Genomic DNA, 26,227 nt, shown 5'->3' with positions numbered 1-26,227 from the left:
TTTTAAAAACAAGTCCCCTTCTGTGCAAGAGAGCTACTGAAGCATTTATAAGTCAAAGGCTACAAAATCCAGGCCACAGAGTTCAGCAAAGGAACGGAAAAGGGGGCAGGACAGGGAGACTCGGGTGGAGATGGAAGGGAGGTGGAATAAAACTGGTAAGATGTTCCTAATTCTAAGTCTGAGTAATGGGGACGTGTGGTTCACGATCTACTTCTGTGTATGTTTGAAATATCTGGCAACTCAGTATTTTTATGTAAATGAACTTCATTTTGTCGTGAAACTTAAACAGTTCTGAAACTATAAAGTCTATTCAAAAAGATAAAGAAGTCAAATAAATAAGAGAAAACGTCAATGAGACTCCAGTAATATAAAGAGAAATTTTAAGATCATGCAACTATACTTGTGTACACACATACACACACACACACACACACACACACACACACCTGCTGCAATCTTCTTTGACCCCCCACAGTTTGGAGCAGTGTGAGCTCTCATCCCTATTTACCAAGGGGAAATGGGTCGAGAGGCTGAGCGCCCTGCCCAAGGCTGTGCAGCTAGGGAGACTTCAAACCCCGGGGTCACCACCTGTCACAGAGCTTTCAACACCAGCCTGAAGCACAAGGCACCACGGTCAGAGAGGCTACTGCTGTTTTATGACAGTCAGAGGCCAGGTGGACACGGTGTCCCCTAAAGGCACCCCCAGTCTCAGTACCCTTGCCATTCTCTCACCTGCTGCTCATGTAAGAGAAACCTCTGGAAGTCCTGCAGGTAGACGGCAGAGGCATCCGGCCGGTCAGTGTTGCTGCCCTCAGGGAAAGAGAGCACATTACAGAGAGAAAAAATCCACAGAGGGCCCCGCTCCGCCCAGAGTGCCCAGCCCCCACTCTGCCAAGTACCAGGCTGGCCCCCAGATGATGCAAGTGAATGACACAGAGTCCTTGACCTAGGAGGACTCAAGGAGGGGCCCTAACACCAGAATCTCAGAAAGTGGAGCCTGGACTCTGCATTTGGCCATTCCCAGTGTCATCCAAGGTCTGGGGCACACTTCTGGAATGTGACCATGGAGAAGACAGAGGAACTAAGCAAGAGAGATGAGGCAGGAAGGGGCTGCCTGGGGATGAGCCCAGAGGGCCCCACCCAGACCTGGAGGGCCAGGGAGGCCTCTGGAGGATAGTGAGGAGAGGTGAGTGGGATGGAGATGAAAAGTGTCCAGCAGGGGCCCAAGGAAGAGGGCAGGGGATGATTCCAGAGGGGAAGGTGGGGGCCAGGAGGCAGGGCAGGACCTCAGGGCCACAGTGTGCACAGCCCCTGCTGGACAGGGCCACATGTGGAGCCCATTTAGCAGGAGCTGATGCTAGAGGAGCAAATGGACCAGAGCCTGGGCCTCCTCAGAGTGTGCCGAGCCCTCAGGGGCTCTGAAGACAGGGAGAAGCAGCTGCAGTGTGCAGGACTCTGCCAGGGAGCCAGCAGGGGCCCTCGTTCTGGAGACCCTTCCTCTGGACAGAGGGATCCTTCACTCTGAACCCAGGCAGGACCCCCTCCCCATCAGGCTGTGGACGGCTGCTTCCAGGAGGACATTTGCAGCTACCAAAAGCCCAAAACCTCACTGAATGGGCACAAGCCTCTGCTGGTTTCCAGGGAAGCACATTCCACAGAGGAGAGAACTGCCCGAGCACATGCCGGAGGGTAGGAAAGAGCTGGAGACGCTCCCCGTACCAACACCAAGAGTCACAAGTCTGCTGCTCCTTACAAAGACATTCCGAGCAGCCTCCGGGCCTCACACTAACCCTTCCACCCAAACTCTGAAAGTCCACTCATTTGACACCTCCGTTGGCATCTTGGAGCTCTAGTTTAGAGAGTGACAGAGGGAAAGTCACTCCTCACTGAGGACTGTCCGTGGCCCACAGGCCATCTTCTAGGTGCCACTTCACTCCATGGCAAACGCTTCCGGTCAGACAGGCTTGGGAAACACAAGACCCCTGACAAATCCCCCACCTGGGGACTCCTGAGGCACACAAAGTCCTGACGAGTTCTGCAGCACTGACTCTGGATAATGCTCTCACCATAGACCTGAGTCCTCACCACGTGCCCAGCACCAGGAGGCACCGTACACGCTTCACCCACTTTAATTCAGTGCAACCTGCTTAACCAGGAATCTCCATTAACCTCACTTTAGCTTCTGTAGGAACCCTGCTAACTTGTCAAGTCCAGGAAGCACACTCTAGGAAGGAGCCCCGAGGCTCACAGGCTTCTTTGTAGAGCCTTTTGGACCATCCACCCAACACTCTCCACCCCGTTGCTGTGGCCCCTCTCCCATGCCACCTGCTCAGGCTGGCCGGTCCCCTGCCAGGGACCCTGTCCCTGAAGATCAGTAATGGCACAGTGGTGTCCCTTCACAAAGGCCAGCTGCACCCAAGGCATAGCTAACCTGAAAAGCAATGACATATAGAGGTGCCTCACCCCAGGATGAACACCGCGGAGTCCTTCTTGAATTCGTCAAGAATCTGAAAAGGAAAACATGCACAAAATGATATTGGACAAGTCACATGATGCCAACAAAAAGACTTGTTAAAATATCACCACGGGAATCCATGTTAGCTGTAACCATTTAGATGGAACAGAAACTTCTGGAGCAAAAGGGAGAAGTCTCCCTCCCTCATCAGTCCTCCTCCTGAGAAGCGACCACTCTTCATGATCAGATCGGCTTCCTCCTGGAGCTTGGTCTACGGGTGTTCATCTACCTAGATCTCACTTTAGCACATCACCCACGTCTCCCACAACTTCGGGCTGGTGTCTCCTGCTTCACGCACGATTCTGCAACCTCAAGCAGCGCCACTTCACTGGTTTGAAAAGCCACATTTTATTTCATGATATGTGTCAGTCAACTTGCTCTCACACCAGTCTTATAAGGAGCCCCCTGTGTGTTCACACGTCCACCCTGGCCCACACACCAGCGTCCCCACAGGCCATCTTCCTGGAACCAAATCCCAGCGTGAGATTTGCACATGAGCTCCCAGACTCAGACAATCACTCTCAAAACATCGACCCTGCTGGGCAGCCCCACCTTCCCTCCCAGCATCGCTACATTTCAAATCCTCAGTGTTTCAAAGATGGTATTTCTCATCTTCAAATCCAAGAGCAGGAAGAAAGGCCAGTTCTGCTCTACCGGCCTGTGACATGGGCACCTTCCTCCTGCTTCTACTCACACCAGCTCATCTGCTGAGCACTGGACACACAAATGCACACACACACACACATGCACACACACAGCCCTTGTCTGTGTCTGAACACTGCAATTGTGTAAGTGTTTGAGTGATTCTTCTGGACAGAAATGGAAATGCAGCCACTGGCCTGTGACGAACACTAATGATATAAAACAGCGACCAGGCCACCTGGGTCCTCTTGCCAAACTACCTGGAATTGTGAGGATGAGGAATATCGCTGACAGTCCAGAGGCAGCCCACAGGCTGGGGAAGCACGGGGAGGATCCACATCAGTGTATACAGGTGTGTTATTTTTTTCTGGAAAGATGATCCATATCTTCCATCAGCATCCCAGACAAGTAGTTCACCCCCAAAGGCTAAGGGTCTTTCAGACAAACGCAGAAGTACTTCCTTTCATGGCACAGCTGTAAATGGGGGGTGGCTTTGCCGGCTGCTCTTTGGGCTCACTTGGCACTTGGATCACCAGGTCAAGCTGGGGCTGAACTGAAGGCTTGGTGGTCTGGGGCTCTGCAAACCCAGGACACCTGAAGACAGCACAGTGTGACACCCTGGGGACTGCCCCACCTTCCCATCCTTCCTGTTCCTGTTGATAGGGCTCAGGAGCTCCACCACATTCTGTGCATGAGGGACATGGATGGCGGAGGAGGTGCCACTGGACACAGAGCTTCCTGGAGTCAGGAAAGACCCTGGCTTCCCCTCTCTGTAGCTCCCAACTTCTTACAGGGACACCCTACATGCTGAACCAACCAAAGACCATGCACAAAGGTGCCTGGGTACGCATTTGCAGGAGCTGCACTGGGGCACAGAAAGGAGAGGAGCCCTCAAGAAAGAGCTAAGAACAGAGAGGAAAACATTGCTCCCCATGCCCAGCACTTGGGCAGCCCAAGGGGAAGCAAACCCAGGACTCTGAACTTAGAGACAAAGCTGCCTGGAAATATGTTCAAACCCTGGTTGACGGCAGCGGGCGTGGGGCAGGGAGCGAAGGACAGGAGTGGATGATGCCTCGGGGCTTTTCCAACTGGGGGATCCAGGCCCAGCTTCCCCTCACATCCATCCTAGTAGACAAGTAATAAAATACCCCCTTCTCAGAAAAACAGGAAAAGGGTCAGAAAGGACAAAGACCTGTGCCAAAAGAACACGTTCCAGGGTCCAGAATTTCACCAGCTGGATCTCCAGGGCCCCACATGCAGATGCCACCACGCAAGTCAAACAGGTGAGATCCCAGCAATCAGAGAATATTCTAGATGCTCCAAGCACATAATGGAGGCAGCAATTAACTTAACCCAGCATTACCGAGCAGGAAGATGTGGTCAGATCCTCCCTACCCAGCAAGGGATGCGTGTGTGGTCAGGAAGCTGTGTGCTCTGCTAACCTCTGTGCTCCCTCTGCAGACGAGTCGAACAAGTGACTAAAACAACAGACAAGTTCGCTTTCCCTGGAGCTAAAAGATGACAAGGAGACATCACCTTTGAATTGGCCCCAGGAGAAGTAGAAGTCATCAGCTGGAAGGAGACATGCCAAAGGGAGGGGACAGCAGACCCCAGAGGCATGCAGATCAGGGTTTTCCCACATGGATGGAGGAAAGCCCAGCATTTGAGAGCTGTAACTCATCATGCCTGATCACTGCACTTAGCAGGTAGGAACCCTCTGGTCCTAGGAGGCCAAGGGCCAACCAGAGAGTCACTGCCAACTTGTGCCCAGAGGACTCTCCTCCTCTCCAGCCATCATTAACAAGAATATCTGCACCATTCCCGGGGACCCTTGGCCTAGGCATCTTTAAGAAATGTAGATCACTCATGCCCTCCATACTTGCTCCCTACGGGAAAGTTGCAAGAATAATCATTAAACTTCTCATTGAATGTAAGGCACAACCATAGGTAGGTTTACAGGCTTTTAAAATTTTTTTTAAGGTACTAGGGATTGAACTCAGAGGTACTCTACCCTGAGCTACATCCCCAGCCCTTTTCTTTTTTTATTTATTCTAATTTGTTATATATGACAGCAGAATGCATTACAAGTCATATTACACATATAAAGCTCAATTTTTCATGCCTCTGATTGTACACAAAGTAGAGTCACACCATTCATGTCTTCATACATGTACTTACAGTAACAATGTCCATCTCATTCCACTGTCATGCACCACCACGCCTGGATAATTCTCCTTCCATTTGTAAGCATTTTCTCCTTTTATATACAAGGTGTGCTCTACCCACCGGGGACCTCACAGGCTTGACCAGGAGGTAGCTGGGAAGTTCTATTGTACATGTTTGAAATGACTTAGTATCAAAGTTTTAAGAGTCAACAAGAAGCATCAGTGGTTGGGCATCAAAGTTGGGCAGGAGAACTCAAGTCCTCGATCTGCGGCTTCCTAGGGGTGTAACCTCCAGTGAGGGGCCTCTCTGAGCCTTAGCTCCTTCATCCATAAATTGGAGACTAACAATACCCCTTTCACAGGGCTGAGAATTAAACGTTTGTACTTAGCACAGTATCTAACATACAGTCCACCCAAAGAAATGTAAGCTATTATCTGCATAATAATATTATTATAATCTACTTAGATGTATATCCCCTCGTGGGGAGGGCACACTTGAAATTAAATTACCTTCCTGCTGCTGCCCAACTTTCAGAAGCCTTGAGGCTAGATAGCTGAGGTGTAGGAAGGTAGGTGATTAACACAAGAAGGAATGGGCATCCTCAAGCTAGAAAGCATTTGGCTACTGATTAGCATAAACCCACTCCCCAGTTTCAAACCTGAGGCTCATGAGTCATCAGGACGCACCTGAGAAATCCAACTAACGCCCGCTCCCCACCCGGTCAGGAAGCTATTGCCTTTCTCTGGCCGGTGCTTCCAGCCAGCTCAGAATCAGAACAGTCTGCTAGCAGATTAGGGGAGGGGCAAGGAGCCCCCCACCCCAGGAGCAGCTCAAGCAGCCAAGACACTGTTTACACAGCTGGGGGCTTGGTCATTCAAATCCTAAACCACTGAGTTTGCAACTGCAGCAGAGGAGCTTTATAGCCTCCCACGGTAAGACCCAGAACTTCTGTGGCCTGGCAGGCAACATGAATGAGGAGAGAGAGCTGGGCAGTGCTGGGACAAGCAGGAACGGGACACATTCCTCCCTTTTGCTGACCACCACGGGGAGCTCTGGACCCATTTTCAGATGGATCTCGATTTTTTTAAGGATGCTCAAAAATCTGAATTTTAATATACGCTCTCACAACCTTTAAACAAAAGCTTGATTTTTAAACTATTTAAACCACTGGACAGGTCAAGATCAATCAGATGCAGGCTCAATGTGGCATTCTGGCCACCAAGGGGCAACCTTGGGCAGAGTTCAATTTTCCCCAAAGTCCCACCCAGGGATACTCCTGGGGATTCAGGGATCCCGCAAAACTAAAATTTCTTCTCTCACACACATGCTTTTAAAAGAACCCATACAGCCAGGCGCAGAGTGGTGCCTCAGGAGGCTGAGGCAGGAGGATCACAAGTTCCAAGCCATCCTCAGCAACAGCAAGGCACTAAGCCACTCAGTGAGACCCTGTCTCTAAATAAAATACAAAATAGAGCTGGGGATGTGGCTCATGGTAGAATGCCCCTGAGGTCAATCCAGGGTAACCCCCCAAAATTTTTTTAAATAAAAAACAGAACCCATATTATAGGTGAAGTATATGGGCTGGGGATATATAGCCTAGTGATAGAGGGCAGGGTTAGCTTGTGCCAAGCCCTGGGTTCAATCCCCAGCACTGCAAAAACACAATGTAGGTACAATTTTCCCACCAAGGAGGCACCCACCTGTACAGGCAGGGGGAGCAGTCTTTGGCAGACCTACCAATTCTCCAGCTTTGCCATTAGTCCAATGGGACAGCGTCCTGAACTTTCAGGGCAAATTATCACAGACACTGTCAAGTGCATAAGGCAGCAATGGCCATCACCAGGATTTTGTGCACATCACCATCAAAACACTTTTGTTATCCTCAAGAACTGTGGATAAAAGTAATAGATTCTGACCTAAAAGAGTATTGTGATCAGCTTTTATGAAACATGCAGTTTTGTTGTTGTTATTCAGGTCTCATATTTAAAGGAGGACTTTACAGTTTTAGAAGTTGAAACCTTTGATCTGATTTAATATCTTCATTTTGATGCAGAAGCTGCATCAGGGAATAAAGATGGCTTCCCCCAGCATCACTCGGGTCAGTTAGAGATCAAACTGGGGTAGAATCCACTTCCCCCAGCTCCAAAGCCTATAATCTTTCTCCTCTTATTTAGCAAACCAATAATGAATTATTATATATGTGAAAAGTAAACACATGGCATTTGAATTTTTTACTCCATGAAATATGAGTCTTCCCCAATCTAGGCAGAGAGGGAAGGCTTCTCCCCTTTCTCCACCTCTTGTAAAGTTCCGTGGCTAACAGGTACCCACCGCATAGTCAGCCTGCCCTGCATGCAGAAGACAATCAATCATAATAATCTAGTAAAGTTCACACAGGCATTTGAAACTCCTGGTCTCCTACCCGGATCCTCCCAGTGCCCTGTGGGATGGGACTCATCACCTCCATTGCACAGAAGAGAAGACTGAGATTCGGTGCAGTCGGGAGCTTGTCCAAGAGCACACAGCTAGTTGGCGGGAAAAACCAGAGCCCACTGGTCCCAAGTCCCACGTGCACCCCGCTCCCTGGAAGCTCCCTCTGGAACCCCCTCTACAGTCTGCAAAGCCCTTTCCAGCTGTAAAAGCAAGAGCTCCATTGAAGTGTGCCGCCCATCAGCTACGGCATGGCATTGCCCTGAATAGCCCAGCTTTCAACTTGATGCTTTACGGGGCATTTTTATTACCAAAGTAACATGCAACTTGGAACCAGTCGGAGGAAATGATGTTCAAAGAAGAGTTACTTCTTCCTCCTACCCACCCTCCCAACCCCTCCAGCACACAGATGAAATCAACATTCGGTGGGAGTTACATATTCTTCCTCACTCTCTCCTGGCTCCTAAACATGCATGCAAACAGACATAGGAGTGCTATGGTGCGCCATGCTTTCGTAAACCAGAACTAGCTCCTTGCCCTCCCCACAGGACAGCACCAGCATCCTCCCAGGCCAGGAGAAACAGAACTGTCATCAGCCGCTTAAAGGCACACAGTGTGGAGGGGCCATGAGTCACCAGGCTACTCCTCTTCTGAGGGGCATTCAGAAGACCCCAGGTATGTTGGCAGCATAAGAAAAGCTACCATAAACATCTGGACTACATCCTTAGTCCCTCATTCCTGCAAAACAGTCTCCAAAATGCCACTTTCAGGTCAAAATGTACGTGCATCTTAATTTTAAAAGTCTACTCTTTTCACGAAAAAATAAGCCCACATAAAAAATAGGAATAAAAGTGTTAAAATAAGAAACGCACGTGACCCCTCAGCGCCGAGCCGGCTGCTATGAATAATTTGCTAATTTCCTTCCAGAATGAGATAAGACAGTAGTCGTTGCACTCTGTACCTTCATAGGCTCAGATTAGGTTCATACCCCACCAGAAGGGACGTGGGCCTCAAGCCACCACCCTGTCCCTTTCCCTGTAGCTCCCCAACAGTTCACTCTTTTTGCTAACCTAATAAATGAAAATGTATGTCACTGTCATTCCCATCTTATGTTTCCTTGACCAAATGGGAGGTCAGATACTTCCTGTGGGTTTTTCAGACACAAGTCAGGCTTCAAAACAGGAGACAGAGCATCATTTGACCCTTTGCTCAGGATTCCTCTTACCGATTTCTGCTGCTCAAACATAAGTTTTTTATAGAAGAGGTGGAACTGTTCAAAGCTGAGTTCATCTTTATGTGCACCAATTTCCTGTAAATACAAAAAAATAAAAAAATTAAAAAAAAACAGTGACCACATAATGTTGGGTGTCCACCATAAGAAGCCCCCCCCCCCCCGCCTGCAGGAACTGGACACCATTCCTTCAAGGACAGCTCAGAGCCTCCTGTGTTCCTCTGAGCCAAGCTGTCCACAAGTTTCCCAAGTCACCCGTCTGAGAGAACGTACAGGGACCGCCACCAAGGACGGCCCTCCCTTGAGCCCCCAGGGGAAGGGTCTCAGCCAGGTTTCCAAGAGCCACCGTGAACAATTCCTCCTCCTGTGGGCAGGAGGAACTTTCTTTGGAATTCTGAATCCAGACATACTTATAAAGTATATATACATAATTCATTTTTTAAAGCATAAATTTAAAAAAAAAACCTGATTGTCAATCAGAAGCTCCAATCAACTGCTATTTAGGGCTCTGAGCAATTTAATTGACCCTTTCAGACCCTCAGTATCTTCATCTATTGAACAGGAGGCCCATCACCAACCTCCTTATCTTCCCTGAAACCAAGTAACATAACAGATACAAAATGCCTGGCTACACAAATGCCTGATAAGAACAAGATTCTGATCATTCAGGGATCAATGATAAATGCTCGCTTCATCTTCCTTCTCTTCTCAAATCCCGCCTGTTTCTGTTGAGGACCAGTGTGGGACAGTGGGGTAGGTCAAAGCATGGTGTGGTCAGCCATGAAACGGGTCAGCTCCCCAGGCACTCGCTAGGACAGAATGAGCAGAGGAATCCTATGGATGATGGCTGACACTGGCATGGCCACAAGTCCCATGGGGCTCCTGAGATCCAGTACCCGCTTCCTGTCAAATCACAAGGTGCCCGTCCTTCATTATCTTTGTGCATCCTTGCCCCACCCAGAGAAGCCCCCTGACCCTCCGTATCCCGTGACTCAGGGGCTTCACTATCCTGCTCCAACAGCTCCAGAACACGACAACAAAAGCAAACTCAACGAGAGGTGGAGGGACAGACGGCTGGAGGACAGGTGGGGGAAATCGCAGAGCCATCCCTCATGAGCACACCAACAGGACCTATTTACAAACACTGTTTTGCAAAAAATACACATGTTCACTCTACTAGGAAGAAACGACGCAGCAGGAAGACCAGGCGACAGGGAAAAGAGCAATGAGTACAGGTGCTCTGCCGCCGACAGCCCAGTGGTCTTCACCACATCCTTGCAGGGACGGGGAACACGTCTGCAGCCATCACCCCATCTGCTACTGGACGGGAACAGGTGCACTGGAGGCCAGGACTCTCTGGGCACCGCCCCACAGAGCTCCTGCTCCCAGGCAGCCATGGGCTCGAGGGAGAGGCACCACATAGCCCTGAGTTCCTAAGATTCCCAGGCTCAGCTTTGAAACTTACCGTAAGCTTATCTTTGAGGAACTTGGCACCGCTTACTTTGAAGTTGACCAGGGGTAAGATGGCCTTCAACTCTCGGAGGCTGATGCTGCAAAAGAGGAAAGACCCAGATCCATGGGCCTCGAGGGCTCAGCCGTGCAGGCTTCAGCCCACCCCATGCTCCCACCTCCCACCTCTCCACGAGCAACCTGGCTGGTAGCTGCTTCCTGAGCAGCTAGGAACCAAACACTCAGGGTTCAAGGAGGGGACTCCAGTGACAGAGGCTGGCCCCACCCCTCAGGGATGTCCACGGTCATGGTAGGAGACGGGTGTATGGGGATGATGCCCCATGAGGAGGGCTGGCCTCCACCCTCCAGAGATGGCCCGGGACCTCCAATACCAACTGCACAGGGGCTCAAGGCCAGGCCAGGTTCCCAAGGCCAGAGGGGCAGGGGAGGGACAGGCAGCATCTGAGCTGGTTATGCCCCAGGCCGCCCAGGCATCAGCGGCCTCCCCCTGTGAAGCCCGCATCAGTGGCCCCAGGGTTCAGAACAGGTGGGGGTCCCTGAGGAGCCCACCAGAGCTGCCCAGCCAGAGTCAGAATCAAACTCCAGAACAGCCTCGCGGCCAGAAGGGCTGCGCCCCAACCTCCACGCACTGCCCCCCGTGCGCTGGCCATCAGCTTCACTTCAAGAGGAGAGGAGAGTGCCTCCCAGGAAAGGGGACACTAGGGGTCATCCAACCACAGTGGTGACCGCAGCTGAAACTCACGAATGTGCGCCAGGCGCAGGGTGCGCTCCAGGTGCCCTGTGCGGTCCCTGGCTTCCACAGCCCTCGAAGGCAGCACAGGCTCAGAGAGGCTGGGACCTGCCCCACGCCAGACTCACACTCCAGCCCAGACCGCCACAGCAGCCACGTCCAACTGCCACCAGGGAGTGCACACACCACAGGGACAGGTGAGACTAGAGTCTGTAACCCACAGGCAGGAGATCCAGACCCTTCCGGCCAGAGAGCCCAGCGTCTGGTGGACTAGAGAGGGTGAAGGGTCAAAGGACCCTGCCCCAGGCGTGGGCAGGAAACGACCCAGCTTCCTCCACACGGGGAGCTCAGCCCCACTGTTACCTTCACAAGGGAGCACAGGTGGCAGTCCCTGAGGAAGGCTGGCATGCTCTGGCCACCCAGAGTCCCCACCTCCCGCCTTCTTAAACTCTAGTTCTGACGCCTCTCTGCCATCAGAGCCCTTGACCTGTGAGCTGCTCCCCTGTCCACACCCACTGCAGGGGCAGCAGCACCTCCACAGAGAGAAGCTCAGAGGAACAGAAAGCCCCCAAGGGCTGGGTGGGGCTTAGTGGGCAGAGAAGCCAGCAGCTGGGGGGCATTACCCCCCACAACTGAGAAACCCCTCCTGACTCATCTCCTGAGGGTGGAGGGGCCGAGGGTGCCAGCACCGCAGAGGCAGCAGAGAAAGGGTCTGGACCTGGTTGGTAGTCCCGGGGTCTCACACTGGGAGACGTCAGAGTTCCCTCAGGAGCCCAGGTTGCCACTGGGCAAAAGAAGCTTCCCATGTCCAAGAACAGAGAGGGTGAGGTGCACAGAGCTGAGGACCAGGGGAACAGATCTGGGACCCAGAGCATGAGAGTCAGAGCATCCGCAACACGTAAGCCCAACTGTCCCAAAGGCTTCGCCTTGGACCGAAAAACCAGAGCCAGAGCTTCTCTAGAGGCCTCCTCTTCCCCACTTCTGGGTGTGCGGTCCCCAGCCAGCACTGGACATTCCTGGAGCTCAGCTCCACCTTCTCTGGCTGATCATCAGCTAGAAAGTGCCTAGCCCAAGGTAATGCCACACCCCCCACCCCCCACCACCACCCCCACCACCCCCCCCACCCCCACCCCCGCCCAGGGCAGCTAGCATCCAATGACAGGCCCATGCATGGGAATAAAGACCTGCCATCTGGCCTTGGTTCCAGCTCTGTGACGCAGTCCCTGAGCTGCCCAGGGGAGCAGCAGATCCCCCTTCTGGGGAAAGATAGCAAAAATCCCCCCCCCAGGAGCCACCAATGGTCCCTCCCTCTTCCATGGCGGGCATCATTGAACAAAATCATGCTGCTCTTCCCTTCTCAGCCTGGCCAAGTACCAGGACCCTCAATGCTGCACCCCAGGTGGCCACTGCCAAGCAAGTGACATTGGCAGCTCCCTAAACCCACCCCACCATCGCAGACCTCTACTATGACAATGACAGACACATGATCCGGGCCTTGCCCCAGGGTTTCCACAGACCAACCCACTGAACCCTCCTGCCAACCCCCAGCTGGGAGGCAGGACTATTCTCTTTCAAGATGAAGAAACTGAGGCACAAGAAAATTAAACCATTTGTCCTGATTCACCCAACCAGCAGCAGAACTTTCTCCACATCCAGGCCCTCCGCACAGGGCCGCCGGCCTCACGTGGCTTCTGCAACCAAGGGGCTGCTTGTTTGTTTTTTGCTTTCAGGGTACTGGGGACTGAACCCAGGGCTACCACTGAGCTACACCAGCCATTTTAGGGGTTTTTGTTTTGTTTTTTTGAGACAGAGTCTCGCCAAGTTGCCATGCCTAGCCTTGAACTTGATCCTCCTGCCTCGGTTCCCTTGAGTGGCTGGGATTACAGGCATGCACCACCATGCCAGCTCTGAGATACTATTTTCAAACCGTGTTCTAGGTTCTCTCCACCAGTAGCCCTTAGCAGATGGTCCCTCCAGCTTTATAGGAAGGGCTCGCAGCTGGGATTATGATTTTTTAAATTCTATTTAATTTTCATTATGTTAAACAGCCGCTAGTGTTCAGCAGCTCCCAATCTGCACAAGCGGTTGGAGGATCCTTCTGCAAACAGTTCCTGGACCCGCAGCATCCGGCATCCACCTCACCCAGGAATTCATTAAAATGCAAATTCTTCAGCCCCAGCCCGGATCCATTGAGTCCACTTCCTTGGTCCCTGCATTCTAACCCTTCAAGGGATTCTGAGGCTTGCTCAAATTTAAAAACCTCTCTCTAGCTCCCAACCCCCGCTTCAAGGAAAACTTCTAAAAATTTCCCATGGCGGAGGCAGTGCCCAGAACAACAAAATCTGCCCAGGGAGTTCTACTGTGCTGGAACCTCAACTACTAACCACACGAAACCCATTTGCATTCAGGGAGATAAAAGGACCCACACCTGTCTCCCACCTGCAAAAAAAAAAAAAAAAAACCGCCCTCCCCTCCCACCTCCCTGAAGGCCCAGCTCAGTGGCCCCTTTGTCCCTGCAGAGCTGAAGGAGAAAGGAAACCAATTCTGCTATGCAAATTCAGCGCTATCCACCCAGCGGGCAGGGAGGGAAAGAAAAGTCCGTAGTGGTGAGGAGGTGGGGAAAACGGAACACAGGCTAGGGGAACCTCTCAGGGTGCCCCCGCCATGGAAAACAGGAGAGCACTCCTGTAGATGCCAAGGAGAATCACCACCACTCCAGCACCTGCACTGCTCTGTGCAGACCCAGAGCAGAAGGTAGAGATGGCAGAGACCACCACCGCCCTGCTCACACAACACACTCACCAGAGCGCAAAGCCCGAGCACCCACCGTGGAAGAGCGGACAGACAAAATGTGGTAGGACAGACACACAGCGCACCATCACCTGCCTCGAAAAGGAAGGAGATTCCAACACGCGACAGGGGGACTGGCCTTGAAGACACTGCTCTGGGTGAACGGGCCTGAAAGACGGATGTCTCCCCATGCCATCCAGAAGAGGGGCTAAAGACATCAGAGACAGCACGGGGCTTCCAGGACTGGGGGAGGAGTAGGAGCTGCCCCTTAATGGCTCCAGAGTCTCAACTTGGAAGAAGAAAAATTTGTGGAGCAGACAGGGGTGGGGGTCGGCTGCAGACTGGGAACTTAATCCCACAGAACCACGTGCCTGAAGGAGGCTGCAAGGCGTTATCTTCTTCCACAATAAAACAAAATTAAAATCTTATCTTTTTAATTGTAAAGTGACCAGTCAGGGTGAGGAAGGAAAGATTTCCCTGACTTTCAATAACACAAATTTTAAAAAAATTTCCAACAGGGGGACTACAAACCTTAGTGCCAACCTCAACAAGAGGGGCGGCTTTAGACAACTGGCCCCAGGGACCTCATGTAGAAAACAGATCCCTACCTCGGCAGAGAGCTAAGAGCTTCCCACAAGTATGCAAGAGCTTTTTGGGGTTGGGGCTGCTAAGCAAGTTCTCCACAAAACCAGCGGCGTCCATTTTGCTTCTGCAGAAGTTAAGAACCAGATGGTGGCTTAGGCCAAGCAAAGCCCCTGTGATTAGGGTTCCACGCCTGCCCTCCAGTCCTTGTGCTCCTCTTGTGGCTGCTTGGTTTTCACAGCCAGTCAACTGACGTGGGTGTCAGGAAAGGGTGAGATATTGGCAGAGCTGAAAGGAGCAGTTCTTCACGGCTTCCTTGACCAAGCTCCCTTTGAAAAGCTCCCTCCTGTCCTCACGGAAAAGGTGGGATTGTCCACACGTAAGCAGAGCAGCAGGGCTCAGCCACTGGGAGGGAGACGGAGCACCTGACCAGGGCCCCATCCAGGACAGGACGCCCTCTCTGCTGAGGGCCTGGAAAAGAGCGTGGAAAGGTGGGTCTCCACACAAGACCTGCAGAACCACCTTGGGCGACAGCGAGGTTTCCAATTCCTGGCCACATAAGAAGGAGAAGCAGAGTCTGAAACCGGTACAACAACCCCATGCCACCACGGTGGGGACAGGGATGGCCAGGATGGCTCTTTCTGTCACCCTTGGCCAGTGTCCATGGTGAATCACATAAACCACAGAGAAGGAAAACACAGCGGGGAGGCGCCCCCTCCAAGGCTGAAGGAAACCCAGGGTGTACAAAATCTACAACATGGCCTCACCAGCTCCAGCCCAGTGTCCCCAGAGGACGGCCATCTGTGCACAAGACAGGGAACATGGAGGGGAGGACAAGGGAGGGGACCCCAGGAGGAAGAAGCAAGGCAGAGGCTTCTGGCTGAGCTGATGTTCCCAGGACTTAACCACCTCATGGTTAATAGCTCCAAATCCTCCCGTCACCGCACTGAGGGGAAGCCACAGAGGCCACCCAAAGCCCGACCTCAATAAGAGATGGACTCCGTAAGGATGGAAAGGCTCTTGGGAAGGTGAGGGAAGTGCTGGCTGTTGAGTTACTGCCTTGAGTATGACACAGATATTTCTAGACCAAGAATAAATGAAAAGGAAAAAAAAAAATTTAAAGGTCAAATGTGAAGCTAAAAAGAGAAAATCATTGCAAAGTGCACAGAGCCCACCAGCTGAGCGCGAGTGCTCAATAAATAGCTTCCATCTTTTCATTATTAACAAGAACTGGATCATAACCCCCAAGAAAGAAAAGGAAAGGGGTCAACCCTGCCCAAAAGAAGGATATGCAAATTTAAGCAAAAATACACCCCTGCCTTTCACCCATCAGATTAACAGAGGGCGAGGTCCAATGCTGGGCTCCACGCCCAGGCACATGTCACACCAGCAACACTCATCAGCCCGTGGATACCTTCAAGTTCACACAAACACGGGAGGATTTGCAGAGCCGCGTTGTTGACAGTAACAACACAAGGATCAGGAACAACTCTGTCCCTTGATAAGGGAATGATGTTTGGAACAACACCACATTCAGCTAAGGAAAAACCAAAACCACATATTTGTTAAAGAAAAGAAAATGCCTAGCACAGAGCTGGGTGTGCTAACTGGGATACTCCACCAAGGTCCTGTCCAGCACACTGCATGGGGTCGCCCAGCCCGGCCCACAAGCCATGGCCAAGTAACTCTGTTTGCCCCTTCACGGTCAGCCTCGCTCCCACCACAAGCTGTAGGCGTGAGGGATCATGCGTCCCACTATTCCCAAGGTACAGAGGTGCTCAAATGTCTGTGAATAGGGTCACGTCCTCTCTGAAGCTGGACTGGGGTCCTCCCTGGAATGGAGGCTCAGCCCACACAGAATATACTGTCACCACTAAACTCAGCAGCCCTTCATGATATCCCTGAAGAAATTAGGGATTCGGAGGAACCTGCCTCAGCATCATAAAGGTTATAATATGAAAAACCGAAAGCCAACCTCAAGGTAAATGGGGAAAAACTGAAAGCACTTCCTTTAAAATCTGAGACAAGGATGTCCCCTCTCACCACTCCTATTTTATATAGTGCTACAAATTCGAGCCAGAGCAATTAGACAAGAAAAGGAAATTAAAGGGATAAAAATAGGAAAGAAAGAAGTCAAATTATCACAGTTTGCAGATGACAATAAGCCTGTACCTAGAAGATCCAGAAAACTGCACCAAAAGACTGAGAGGTAATAAACAGTTGCACCAAAGGAGCAGGTGACAAAGTCAACATACAAAAATCAATAGCTTTCCTATATACCAACAATGAATCTGCAGAGAAAGAAATCAGGAAGACAATTCCTTCACAATCACCTCAAAAAAAATAATATATATTTAGGAATAAACCTAACCCAGAGGTAAAAGATCTCTACAGTTAAATTAAAAAATTAAAAAAAAACTATAGAACATTGAAAAAAGAAATTGAAGGAGACCTCAGAAGATGGGAAGACCTTCCATGTTCGTGGAGAGGAAGAATTAATATTGTTAAAATGGCCATATAACGCATGGTGAAATGCCTGGAATGCACGTTTCTCGGGTCCATAGCTTATATAGGCGGATCTTGCAACTACACCGGGTTCTACCCCCAGACCTTAAATCTCTGGGTGACCAGTACGTGAAGGACGAATTCAGGCGACATAAGACCATCGGTTCTGACGAGGCCCAGCGTTTCTTGCAGGAATGGGAGGTGTATGCATCAATGTTATGGGAACAAGCTAATGAATACAGACAAAATTCAACTGAAAGAGCATGTTTTGGCACCTCCCTCCCAGAGGAAAAACTTAATGACTTTCGTGATGAGCAAATTGGACAGTTACAGGAACTGATGCGAGAAATTACTAAACCCAACAGGCAATTTAGTATCACGGAGTCTACAAAACCAAAATTTTAGTAAATACAGTAAAGTTTGACAAAATATAAAATTTAGAACCTTTTAATTATCATTGGATTTTTAAAGTTATTATTTCATCCTTACGTATTATTTTATTTTTGGCTTTTATGAATGCAGTATGTGGATCAGGATCACCAGCAGACAACTGGAAAACTTTAGGACATTGTTGGAATAGCAGTATTTACTGAATGGAATTTGATTTTGTGCATTAAATAAGGAAGCCTCCAAAATGAAATATTGAGAATTTTTTGTATACAAGTTTGTTTTAAATGCTGATGTTCAAGCATTAGAGATTTTCTTTTGCTACATCAGTCAAGTATATCATAATGAAAAATGTAGAATTTCAACAAGTTTATTAGATTGTCATTCTGAAAGTATCATTTCCACTTTAATAATTGAATAGATTATTATTCTGCATGTCTCCTTCCGACTCATTGTTTATTCACAATGAAATGTTAAAGAGAAGTTTTAATATTCAGTATTATATTATCATTTGCATAGTAGATTGTACAAAGTATAATAATGGCCCTGCAAATAAAAAAATGGCCATATAACAAAAGTAATACACATCTAAAGACCAATGACATTCTTCACACAACTAGAAAAAAAGCAGTCCTAAAATTCATGTGGAAGAACAAAAGACCCAGAGTAGCCAAAGCAATTTTAAGCCAAAAAAGCAATGCTGCGGTGATCAAAGTACACTATAGAGCTGTAGTAACAAAACTGCATGGTACTGGCACAAAAACAGACATAGACCAACAGTACAGTATCAACAGAAGATAAAGAGATAAGCCCACACAGGTACAGTCACTAATCCTTGGCAAAAGTACCAGAAACATACATTGGAGAAAAGACAGCCTTTTGAACAAACGGTGTTGGGACAACCAGTTATCCATAGGTAGAAGAATGAAATTAGACCCTTTTGTCTCACATTGCACAAAAGTAAACTCAAAACGGATCAATGACTTCAGAATTTGACCAGAAACTATTCAACTTCTAGAAGAAAATACAGGGTCAACACTCCAACTTTCAAACACAGGCAACAACTTTCTTAGTAGGACCCCTAAAGCTCACGAAACAATTCCAAGAGTTAATTAATGGAATAGCATCAAATTAAAAAGTTTCTGCCAAGCAAAGTAAGCAATTAGGAATGTGAAGAGAGAATCTATCACATGGGAGAAAATCTTTGTTAGCTACTCTTCTGACCTCTGTCTTAATATCCAGAATATATAAGGAGCTCAAAAAATTTTACACCAAATTAAATGAAATAACCCAATTAATAACCGGGCAAATGAAATTAGACAAGTTCTCAAAAGAAGAAACATAAATGGTCAATAAATACATGAAAACAAAATTCAACATCATTAACAGTTAGGAAATGCAAGTCAAAACTACATTGAAATCTCACTTTACAGCAGTCAGAATGGAAGTCATCAAGAATACAAATGATAAATAAATGCTGAAGAGGACGTGGGGGAAAAAGGAACACCTTTATACTGTTGTGACAGCAAATCAGTACAATCACTGAGGAAATCAGTAGGATGTTTCCTCAAAAGACTAGGAATGGACCATAGGACCCAGCTGTACCAGTCCTCGGTATGTTTCCTGAAAGTTAAATAGGTCCTACTACAGATACATACATGCATCCCATGTTTATCACATCACAATTTACAACAGAGAAAAATGAAATTACGGCATTTGTAGGGAAATGGAGGGAACTAGAGACTACCCTGTTAAGTGAAATAAGCCAGACTCAGAAATTAAGGTTCACATGTTTTCTGCAATATGTGGAAACTAGAGAGGAAAAAGGAAAAGAAACGGGGGGCGGGGGAATCTCATGAAAATCCAAGGGAGACCAGTAGAGGAGAGGAGTGGAAGGCACCGAGGGAGGGGGTAAATGCTGGGTAGTGATAGTAGCCAGATTATATTGTCATACGGCGTGCATCTAAAAATATTAACAACAAATCCATCCATCTGTATAACGATGTGCACCAATTAAAAAATGTGGAGGAAAAAAAAAAAGAAAATTTTGTCACCATTAACCCCCAGCACCTAGCTTGGTATCTGGCCCTCCATCAGCCAAGTGTGATCTCACAAGGACCTTGTCCACCACAAAGCATGCTCCAAGCCCCTTGGAACATTTGAAGAAAAAATGAAAATTAGAGTCCATGGAAAATAGCAAAACTGTGCAAGAGTCTTACCTGTTTCTTCTGGTTTGATCTACAGAATAAATCTGCTTCCTCAGCCAACTGGAAAGAGATTGAGACAAACAAAAAAAAGAAAGAAATTAGAAAATAGTGAAGTTTAAGCAAGTTCTAAGGGGTGGGGACAAAAGGAAGAGAAGCAAAAAGTATTTGGGCCAGGTGTGGTGGCCCACACTTGGAAGGCTGAGGCAGGAGGATGGCAAGTTATCAGCCAGCCTCAGCAACTTAGTGAAGCCCCAAGCAACTCGCAAGACAGGTGTCTCTAAATAAAACACAAAAAAAGGGCTAGAGATGTGGCTCAGTAGTTCAGTGCCTCTGTGTTCAATCCCCAGTACCAAAAACATAAAATAAGAAATGTTTGGGCAGCTTGGGAAGAGGTTTCCCTATGGCTGAAGACCTCCATTTGAGCCAAGAGGGCTCCTTCCACAAGAAGAGGCTGGGCTTCCGCCTAACGGTGTTTCCTTCTAATGACAGTTACTAGTCCCCAAATAGCTGGTTAAGAAAAACAGCGGAAGTGTGGCCTTGGTTTACTGGGGGCAGTAACTCATGCTCAGATCCCACTGATACCCATCACCTTGAGAGACTATCCTGAGAAAGCCTCTGTCAACCAGAGTTTGTGACAGGGGACAAACTCCAGCCCTGACTCTGGCTGCCTTGGTTTGGGCCACCTGCCCCCCACTGAGTCCTAACAGAAGGACGCCCTCCCGACCCGCCACACCAGTGGAAGTTTCCATTTCAGTCCCGTTGCTCTGCTCACCCAAAGGCCAAGGCTAAAGAGTAGCACGAGAGGCCCGACTGGAAGCACTGGAGAGCCCACAGTCCCAGGCGCCCACGGCCCACAGGCTGCGGGTGCACCTCCAAGACGCAAGGCCCCACCCCCTTCCCTTTAGCCCGTTGCCCAAGGAGTGGGCGAGCCAGGGCAGAGACAGGTAAGCCAGGCACCTCTCTATGATGGTGGGGGTGGACGCACTCATCGCTTCTTGGTGCAAGATCTTCAAGCCAGAGAGCCACTTCATGGCATCCTCCCTAGAGTCAGCTGGAGAGGAGGACAGCACAGAAGCGTTGTTAATCACTGGGAGACTCTGCCTGGAGCCCCAACCCCAGCAGAGTTACAGACCAGGGGGACGGGAGAGAGCTGCGCTGCCTTCCAGGTTGGCAGGACACCAGGGGCGTCTCCTTCACACCCTCACCATCCTGGGGCCTGCTCCTGACTGAGACGAGGCTGCACTGGAGATGGGCCTCCTCCTACAGGTGGCAGGGGGCTTCCCATACCACCTGGACCCAGCCCAGAGTGGCAGTGACCACCACAGAGGCCACTGCTGAACAGCTGGTGCCATTCTGAGAGCCTCCCTGTATCTGCCTCCTCTTGATGAGCCCACCAGGGGCGCGCCGTCACTACCCCAGCGTGGAAAAACCGAGTCTAAGGTCTGGTGATGTGTCCGAGGCCACCTGGCCCCTAAGTGCCAAGAAGGACTGAAGGTGTGTCCTCCCAGAATTCCTGGGTTGAGGTCCTAATGTGACAGGCCTTGGAGTGGGCATTTGGGGGTGACTAGACTGATATGAGGTTATAGGGACAGGTCTTCCACATGGGGATGAGAAGGGAGGACAGACCCAAGCTCCCTCCCTACCAGGGCGCACGCTGAGAAAGGCCACACGAGCACACAGAGAAGGCGACCATCAACCAGCCAAAGGGGACGTCACCAGAACCCACCATGCTGGCAGTATGATCTTGGACTTCCCGGGCTCCAGACTGTGAGCCACCCAGTCTGTGGCATTCTGCTACAGCAGCCAGGGCAGACTGGGACCTGCAGCCCACCCTAACCCTAACCCTAATGGCGCCCGACTCTGTGGATAACAAGCTGAGGATCCTGAACTCCGAGCCAGGGGTGCTCAGACCCAGCTTCAGAGAATCACTTGGGTGGCCTTCCAAAATCCCAGGGCCCAGGCCCCACCCCGAGATACCACTTCAGAAGGGAGGGCGGGCAACTCTCCCGGGGGTGCTAGTGGGAACACAGGCTGAGGTCTCAGGGCCTCTATCACAATAACGAGTTACCACAAATCCAGCGGGTTAAAGTAACACGGAGGTATCTCTTTCCATTATGGAGGTCAAGTCCCCAACAGGTTGGCAGGGCTGCAATCCTGCTGGGAGCCCTTAGGAAGGACCCATCTCCTTTCCTCTGGGGGCTGCCTGCACTCCTTGTCTGGGTCCCGCAGCACTCTGACCTCTGCGGCTGAACCTCTTCCCTCCTGTGATTACACTGGGTCCTGGCTAACCTGGGATCACCTCCCCATGGAGACCTTGACCCAGTCACATTTGCAAGGTCCCCGCCTCTTGTCAGATGAAGCACACACAGGCCGCGGGCATTAGGACGCGGACATCTCCGCAATGGAGGGCCTCTGGCTCAGGGCGTTAACTTCTTGTCTCTTCGAAGATTTTTTGCTTTTAGCCCAGGGTGGTGAATCAGAAGCAGGGCCGGGGAGGATGTGCGCCACAATCCCGGCGCCCTCCATACACATTTCCTGTTTCCAAGGAGGCTAGCGGGAGGGGAGGTAGCACCCTGGACAGAGGGAAGCAGCAACAGGTGGCGCACAGAGTTTGACCTCTCTGCAAGAGGAGGCCGGCCCCTGCAGTCCATGACACCATGGCAGGGCTGTCCATGACACCACAGCAGGGGTGCCATGGGCAGGCCACCTCACTGGCTTGACCCCCCGAGCCCTCAGGAGCAGGGAGCAGCACTGTGACACTTGCCATCCACTAAGCACGTGCTGAGCACCGGCACCTGGTTCCTCTGCCAGGAGCACCCCAAGATCTCCACTCTCACTCCTTCCCCAGGATGAGGAGGAAGCCAGGGCTCAGAAGGGCAAAGTGTCCCAGCGAGTGAACCAAGGTCATGAATTCAGGGCCCTAGAAGGAACTCATGCCAAAGCTTGGTATGCGCTCAGCCCGCCTGTGGGGCTCCGTGGGCGTGGGGCTCCGTGGGCGTGGGGCTCCGTGGCTGGAGCTGTGAAGGCCCATGTCAAAGGGCCCCTTTCCTCTGCCCCCTCCCCTGCCCTCCACACACCACCAATCAAGTGCTCCCCATTACCCGGCCTACCACCCTGCTCAAGCTCCGGCTCAGGCCATGCCCCCTCCCTGGATCACCCTCCCTCTTTCCTTTAACTCCTATCAAACCGGCCTTAAAACCCACTTTAGAAGTCACTTTGCAAAGCCTTCCTGGGACCAGGCACCCCGTTTTCCTGCTGCAGGGCACTGCTGTGAACTGCAGCTCTCGTGACGGTGTGCTATAACTTCCTGTCCCCACAGCCATCTCCCCAGGCAGACCGTGAGCTCTGCGACAGCAGCAACTGGGTGTCTTTCCTCTTTTCACCCCACTGACATCTCTCTCAGAGCAAGTGCACACAAGACGCTAGGCAAGAGCCATCAGTAAGGGCTGGCCAACCCTAACCGGACGTCCCACACTGCTCGGCTGTCACGGTCCCCCTTGGTCTACTTGAGCAGGATTTATTTTCTCTCCCCTCAGTCACGGCTGTACATACACTGAGGCTGGACCTTAAGCAATCACAGCTTCAGCCCTGTGTAAAGAGCCCACCCTCTCCATCTGCTCTCAGAAGACCAGAGTGGGCTCTTCTGCTTTGTGATGATGCATAAGGATGACCAGAAACCTCATATCCGGATATGTGTGTCTGTGTGTGCATGCACATGTAGCTTGTATTTGCAAGCACACGCATGTAAGACCTCAGCTCCTTCAGATCAGTACCAAGTTTTCTGGGCAGGAGCTCTGGTAGAAAGCAAGGTGCCTGCCTGTGGCAATCACATTAACCACCATTTACTTGACTCTCAACATGAGCCAGGCTGACACTTAAACTCCTCACAGCATCCCATGATGCAGGCATGATTGTTCTTTCCATTTCACAGCTGAGCAGTTGCAGCTCAGAGTGGTTATGTAGCTTGCCCAAAGACACACAGTAGAGCTGGGATTTAAAACCATGATGTTTCAAAGGCATGTTAGTGGGTAAAGATGAGCATCCGCTACCAGAGAACTTCCTCAGAGTGAAACTGCGGCCCGGGGAGGGAGAAAAGCACACAAAATGACACCCACCTGCCAAACTGAGTGTGCTGAGGACGAACTGGGTGCCGTACAGGATGGTGAAGCAGCAGTCTTCCTTCTGGCGGACCGCTTTCGCACGCTCGAAATCCTTGGAGTTCTTCCCCGGGCGGATCTCCTTGATCTCCATGATGTCCACTGAGGAAATAAGCACGGGCCAATCAGAAGCAGCCCACCCCTCCTGATCAAAAGCTACAGGGCCAGGACAGGCACGGGGTCCAAGGGAGACTCCCTGGCCCTCACAGGATGACCACTGAATGATGGACCAGTCCAAACAACAGGCCTGACTAGTCCCTTCCTTCCCTTTCTCGGTCCAAAGCAAAGCAAAACTTCCCCCCTTCCTGGGTCAGACCTGTTCCATGCGCTGGCTCACCCCTTCCCCCACTGCCTTCAACCACCAGGTGAAGGGGGAGCAGGAGTCCCAGGAACCCCCAGGTTGGCCGTTGACTGGCTCAGTGACTGCCCCCAGGACAAGTCATGGCCCCGGCTGGGCCCTTAAGCCTTCTCCTGGGACACACCTGGCCAGGACCATTTATGAAGAGTGTTTCAGGGCTGCCGCCAGGCTGGCCCCAAGTTGGGGTAGCGGCACCCTGTTGCTGGCCACGTGGAAAGAGACATCAAGCCCCATCACACCACCAAGTCCGACTGCTCCCAGTCAGGCTCTGAGGCAGCTCCGCCCTGGGAGGTGCTACTTAGGACAACAATAAAGTCAGTGCAGGTTAGCTGGAGACAAGTTTCTGTCACTTAACAACCAAAAGAGCTGCTTCCTACACCTCAGTTCACACATGCAACAGAGAAACAGGAAAGGCAGGGATTCCCAGATGGGGGTGAGGAAGGCAGGATCAGCTCTGCGCCCAGAGGAGGCTGGCTTGGGGAGGAGGAGGCTGGCTTGGGGAGGAGGAGGCTGGCTTGGGGAGGAGGAGGAGGCTGGCTTGGGGAGGAGGAGGAGGCTGGCTTGGGGAGGAGGCGGCTGGCTTGGGGAGGAGGCGGCTGGCTTGGGGAGGAGGCGGCTGGCTTGGGGAGGAGGAGGCTGGGTAGATCTGACAGGGGGGAAAGCTCATTTTATGTTTTGTCTGTTAATTAACAGAAGAACTGTATACATTTGTCACATAGAAGGTGATGTTTGAAACGGGTATACACTGGGCAATGGCTTCACGGAGCTGATTAGCCTATGCATTACCTCCCAGACCTACTCTCGGTGATTTCCAAAAGGAAATGCCTCATCAAGGGGCTGCAGCCACCATGTTGCCCAACAAGAAAGGGCCCCTCGGAGTCAGAGCTGCAGCAGCAGGAAAGACTCGGGCCATTCTCAGGTGACAGGCCCGCTGGATGAGCGGACAGCCTCTGCCTTCTCACCCCGGGTCTGTTCAGCTGACCACGGTCATGACAGAGGAGGAGACTGTCAGCACAGCGCTTGCTCTGGACCCCAGGTGTATCTGTCACACGCGGCTGCTCCTGTGATCACTCCATAGGACCACGCGCTACAACTCCATGGAAGGAAACACCAGACCAAGGGGCTGAAAGCCGCGGGGGTGCATGGCTTAGTCAGCGGTACCATCCCAGAGACGACACCCTGGTTGTCATCACGTTAGGAAACACGCCGTCACCGGGGACCCTGGAGGAACCAGGCACAGAAACGCCACTATTTTTGCCACAGCCACATGAGTCTAAAACAATTTCAAAACAAAAGGTTTTAGAAATTATTTGTCAATTATGGGTGGCCTCACTGTGGTCAGCTGAGCACGTCCCCTTCTTCACCCAACACAGACACCCATGGGCTTCGGAGCTTGGCTCTTTATCTGTTCCTCAAAAATAAATCCATTCCCTGCGCTGGAGTTGGTGACTTTCTAGGGGAAGTCCGCATGCACCTGCCTTTGCAGTTACCTAAAACCTTTAATGACATGAAGGTTCATTTACAAAAACAGCTGTCACCCACCCAGTTGACTGACAGGCAAGAGTCCAGTGACTTTAAGTAACGAACTCTTCCCCCCCCCCTTGGTACTGAGGATTAAACCCAGAGATGTTCTACCCCTGAGCAACACCCCAGCCCTCTGTATTTGGAAAGTCTTGTTAAGTGGTCGAGCTGGCCTCGAACTTGAGATCCTCCTGCTGGGATGACAGGTGTGCGCCATCACGGCCCGGCTCTTTAATTTCCTATCTAGTCTAACTTTTCTCTTTCCCCACAAAATGTCTCAAAAAGGGAATCTGACCTTTTCACGTTGCATAAGAATACTACAAAAATTGACATACATACATGAAACTAAGGAAAAATGTCCAGACGATGTAACGCTGTCTTCCCACCATCACCAAGTCTATTTCTACTTCCAAAATTGCTCTGAAGCTGTCAACTTCTTTCCATTTCCATGACCAACCCTACAACCCAAGCTGTCATGAGAGGCAACCAAGCTGCTCTGTCCCCCGAGGAGCCTCCTGACACACCTCCTTCAGCAA

General features: G+C 50.8%; 2 protein-coding genes across 3 annotated transcripts in view; one reads left to right on the top strand and one right to left on the bottom strand.

Moving 5' to 3' along the window:
- PLCG2 (phospholipase C gamma 2) overlaps positions 1–26,227 on the bottom strand; it is a 128,455-nt gene that overhangs the window by 54,080 nt on the left and 48,148 nt on the right. For both annotated transcript variants that reach the window (XM_081273807.1, XM_081273806.1), the window contains exons 3-9: positions 23,771–23,914; positions 20,613–20,706; positions 19,668–19,715; positions 10,450–10,534; positions 8,979–9,062; positions 2,464–2,507; positions 733–805 (exon numbers count right to left, since the gene is read on the bottom strand). In XM_081273807.1, the coding sequence (XP_081129933.1) occupies positions 733–805; positions 2,464–2,507; positions 8,979–9,062; positions 10,450–10,534; positions 19,668–19,715; positions 20,613–20,706; positions 23,771–23,914 (572 nt within the window). The remainder of the gene's footprint in view (positions 1–732; positions 806–2,463; positions 2,508–8,978; positions 9,063–10,449; positions 10,535–19,667; positions 19,716–20,612; positions 20,707–23,770; positions 23,915–26,227) is intronic.
- On the top strand, positions 17,089–17,503 carry LOC308638075 (succinate dehydrogenase assembly factor 3, mitochondrial-like; the record flags this gene model as incomplete). Its single annotated transcript, XM_081275080.1, has 1 exon — positions 17,089–17,503. The coding sequence occupies one exon, from the start codon at positions 17,089–17,091 to the stop codon at positions 17,464–17,466; it is 378 nt and encodes a 125-aa protein (XP_081131206.1). The 3' UTR covers positions 17,467–17,503.

Source organism: Spermophilus citellus (assembly GCF_964194105.1).
Source record: "Spermophilus citellus genome assembly, chromosome: 18".
NCBI classification, from domain to species: Eukaryota; Metazoa; Chordata; class Mammalia; order Rodentia; family Sciuridae; genus Spermophilus; species Spermophilus citellus.
Note: the sequence above shows the minus strand (reverse complement) of the source record. Positions and strands in the feature narration are given on the sequence as shown.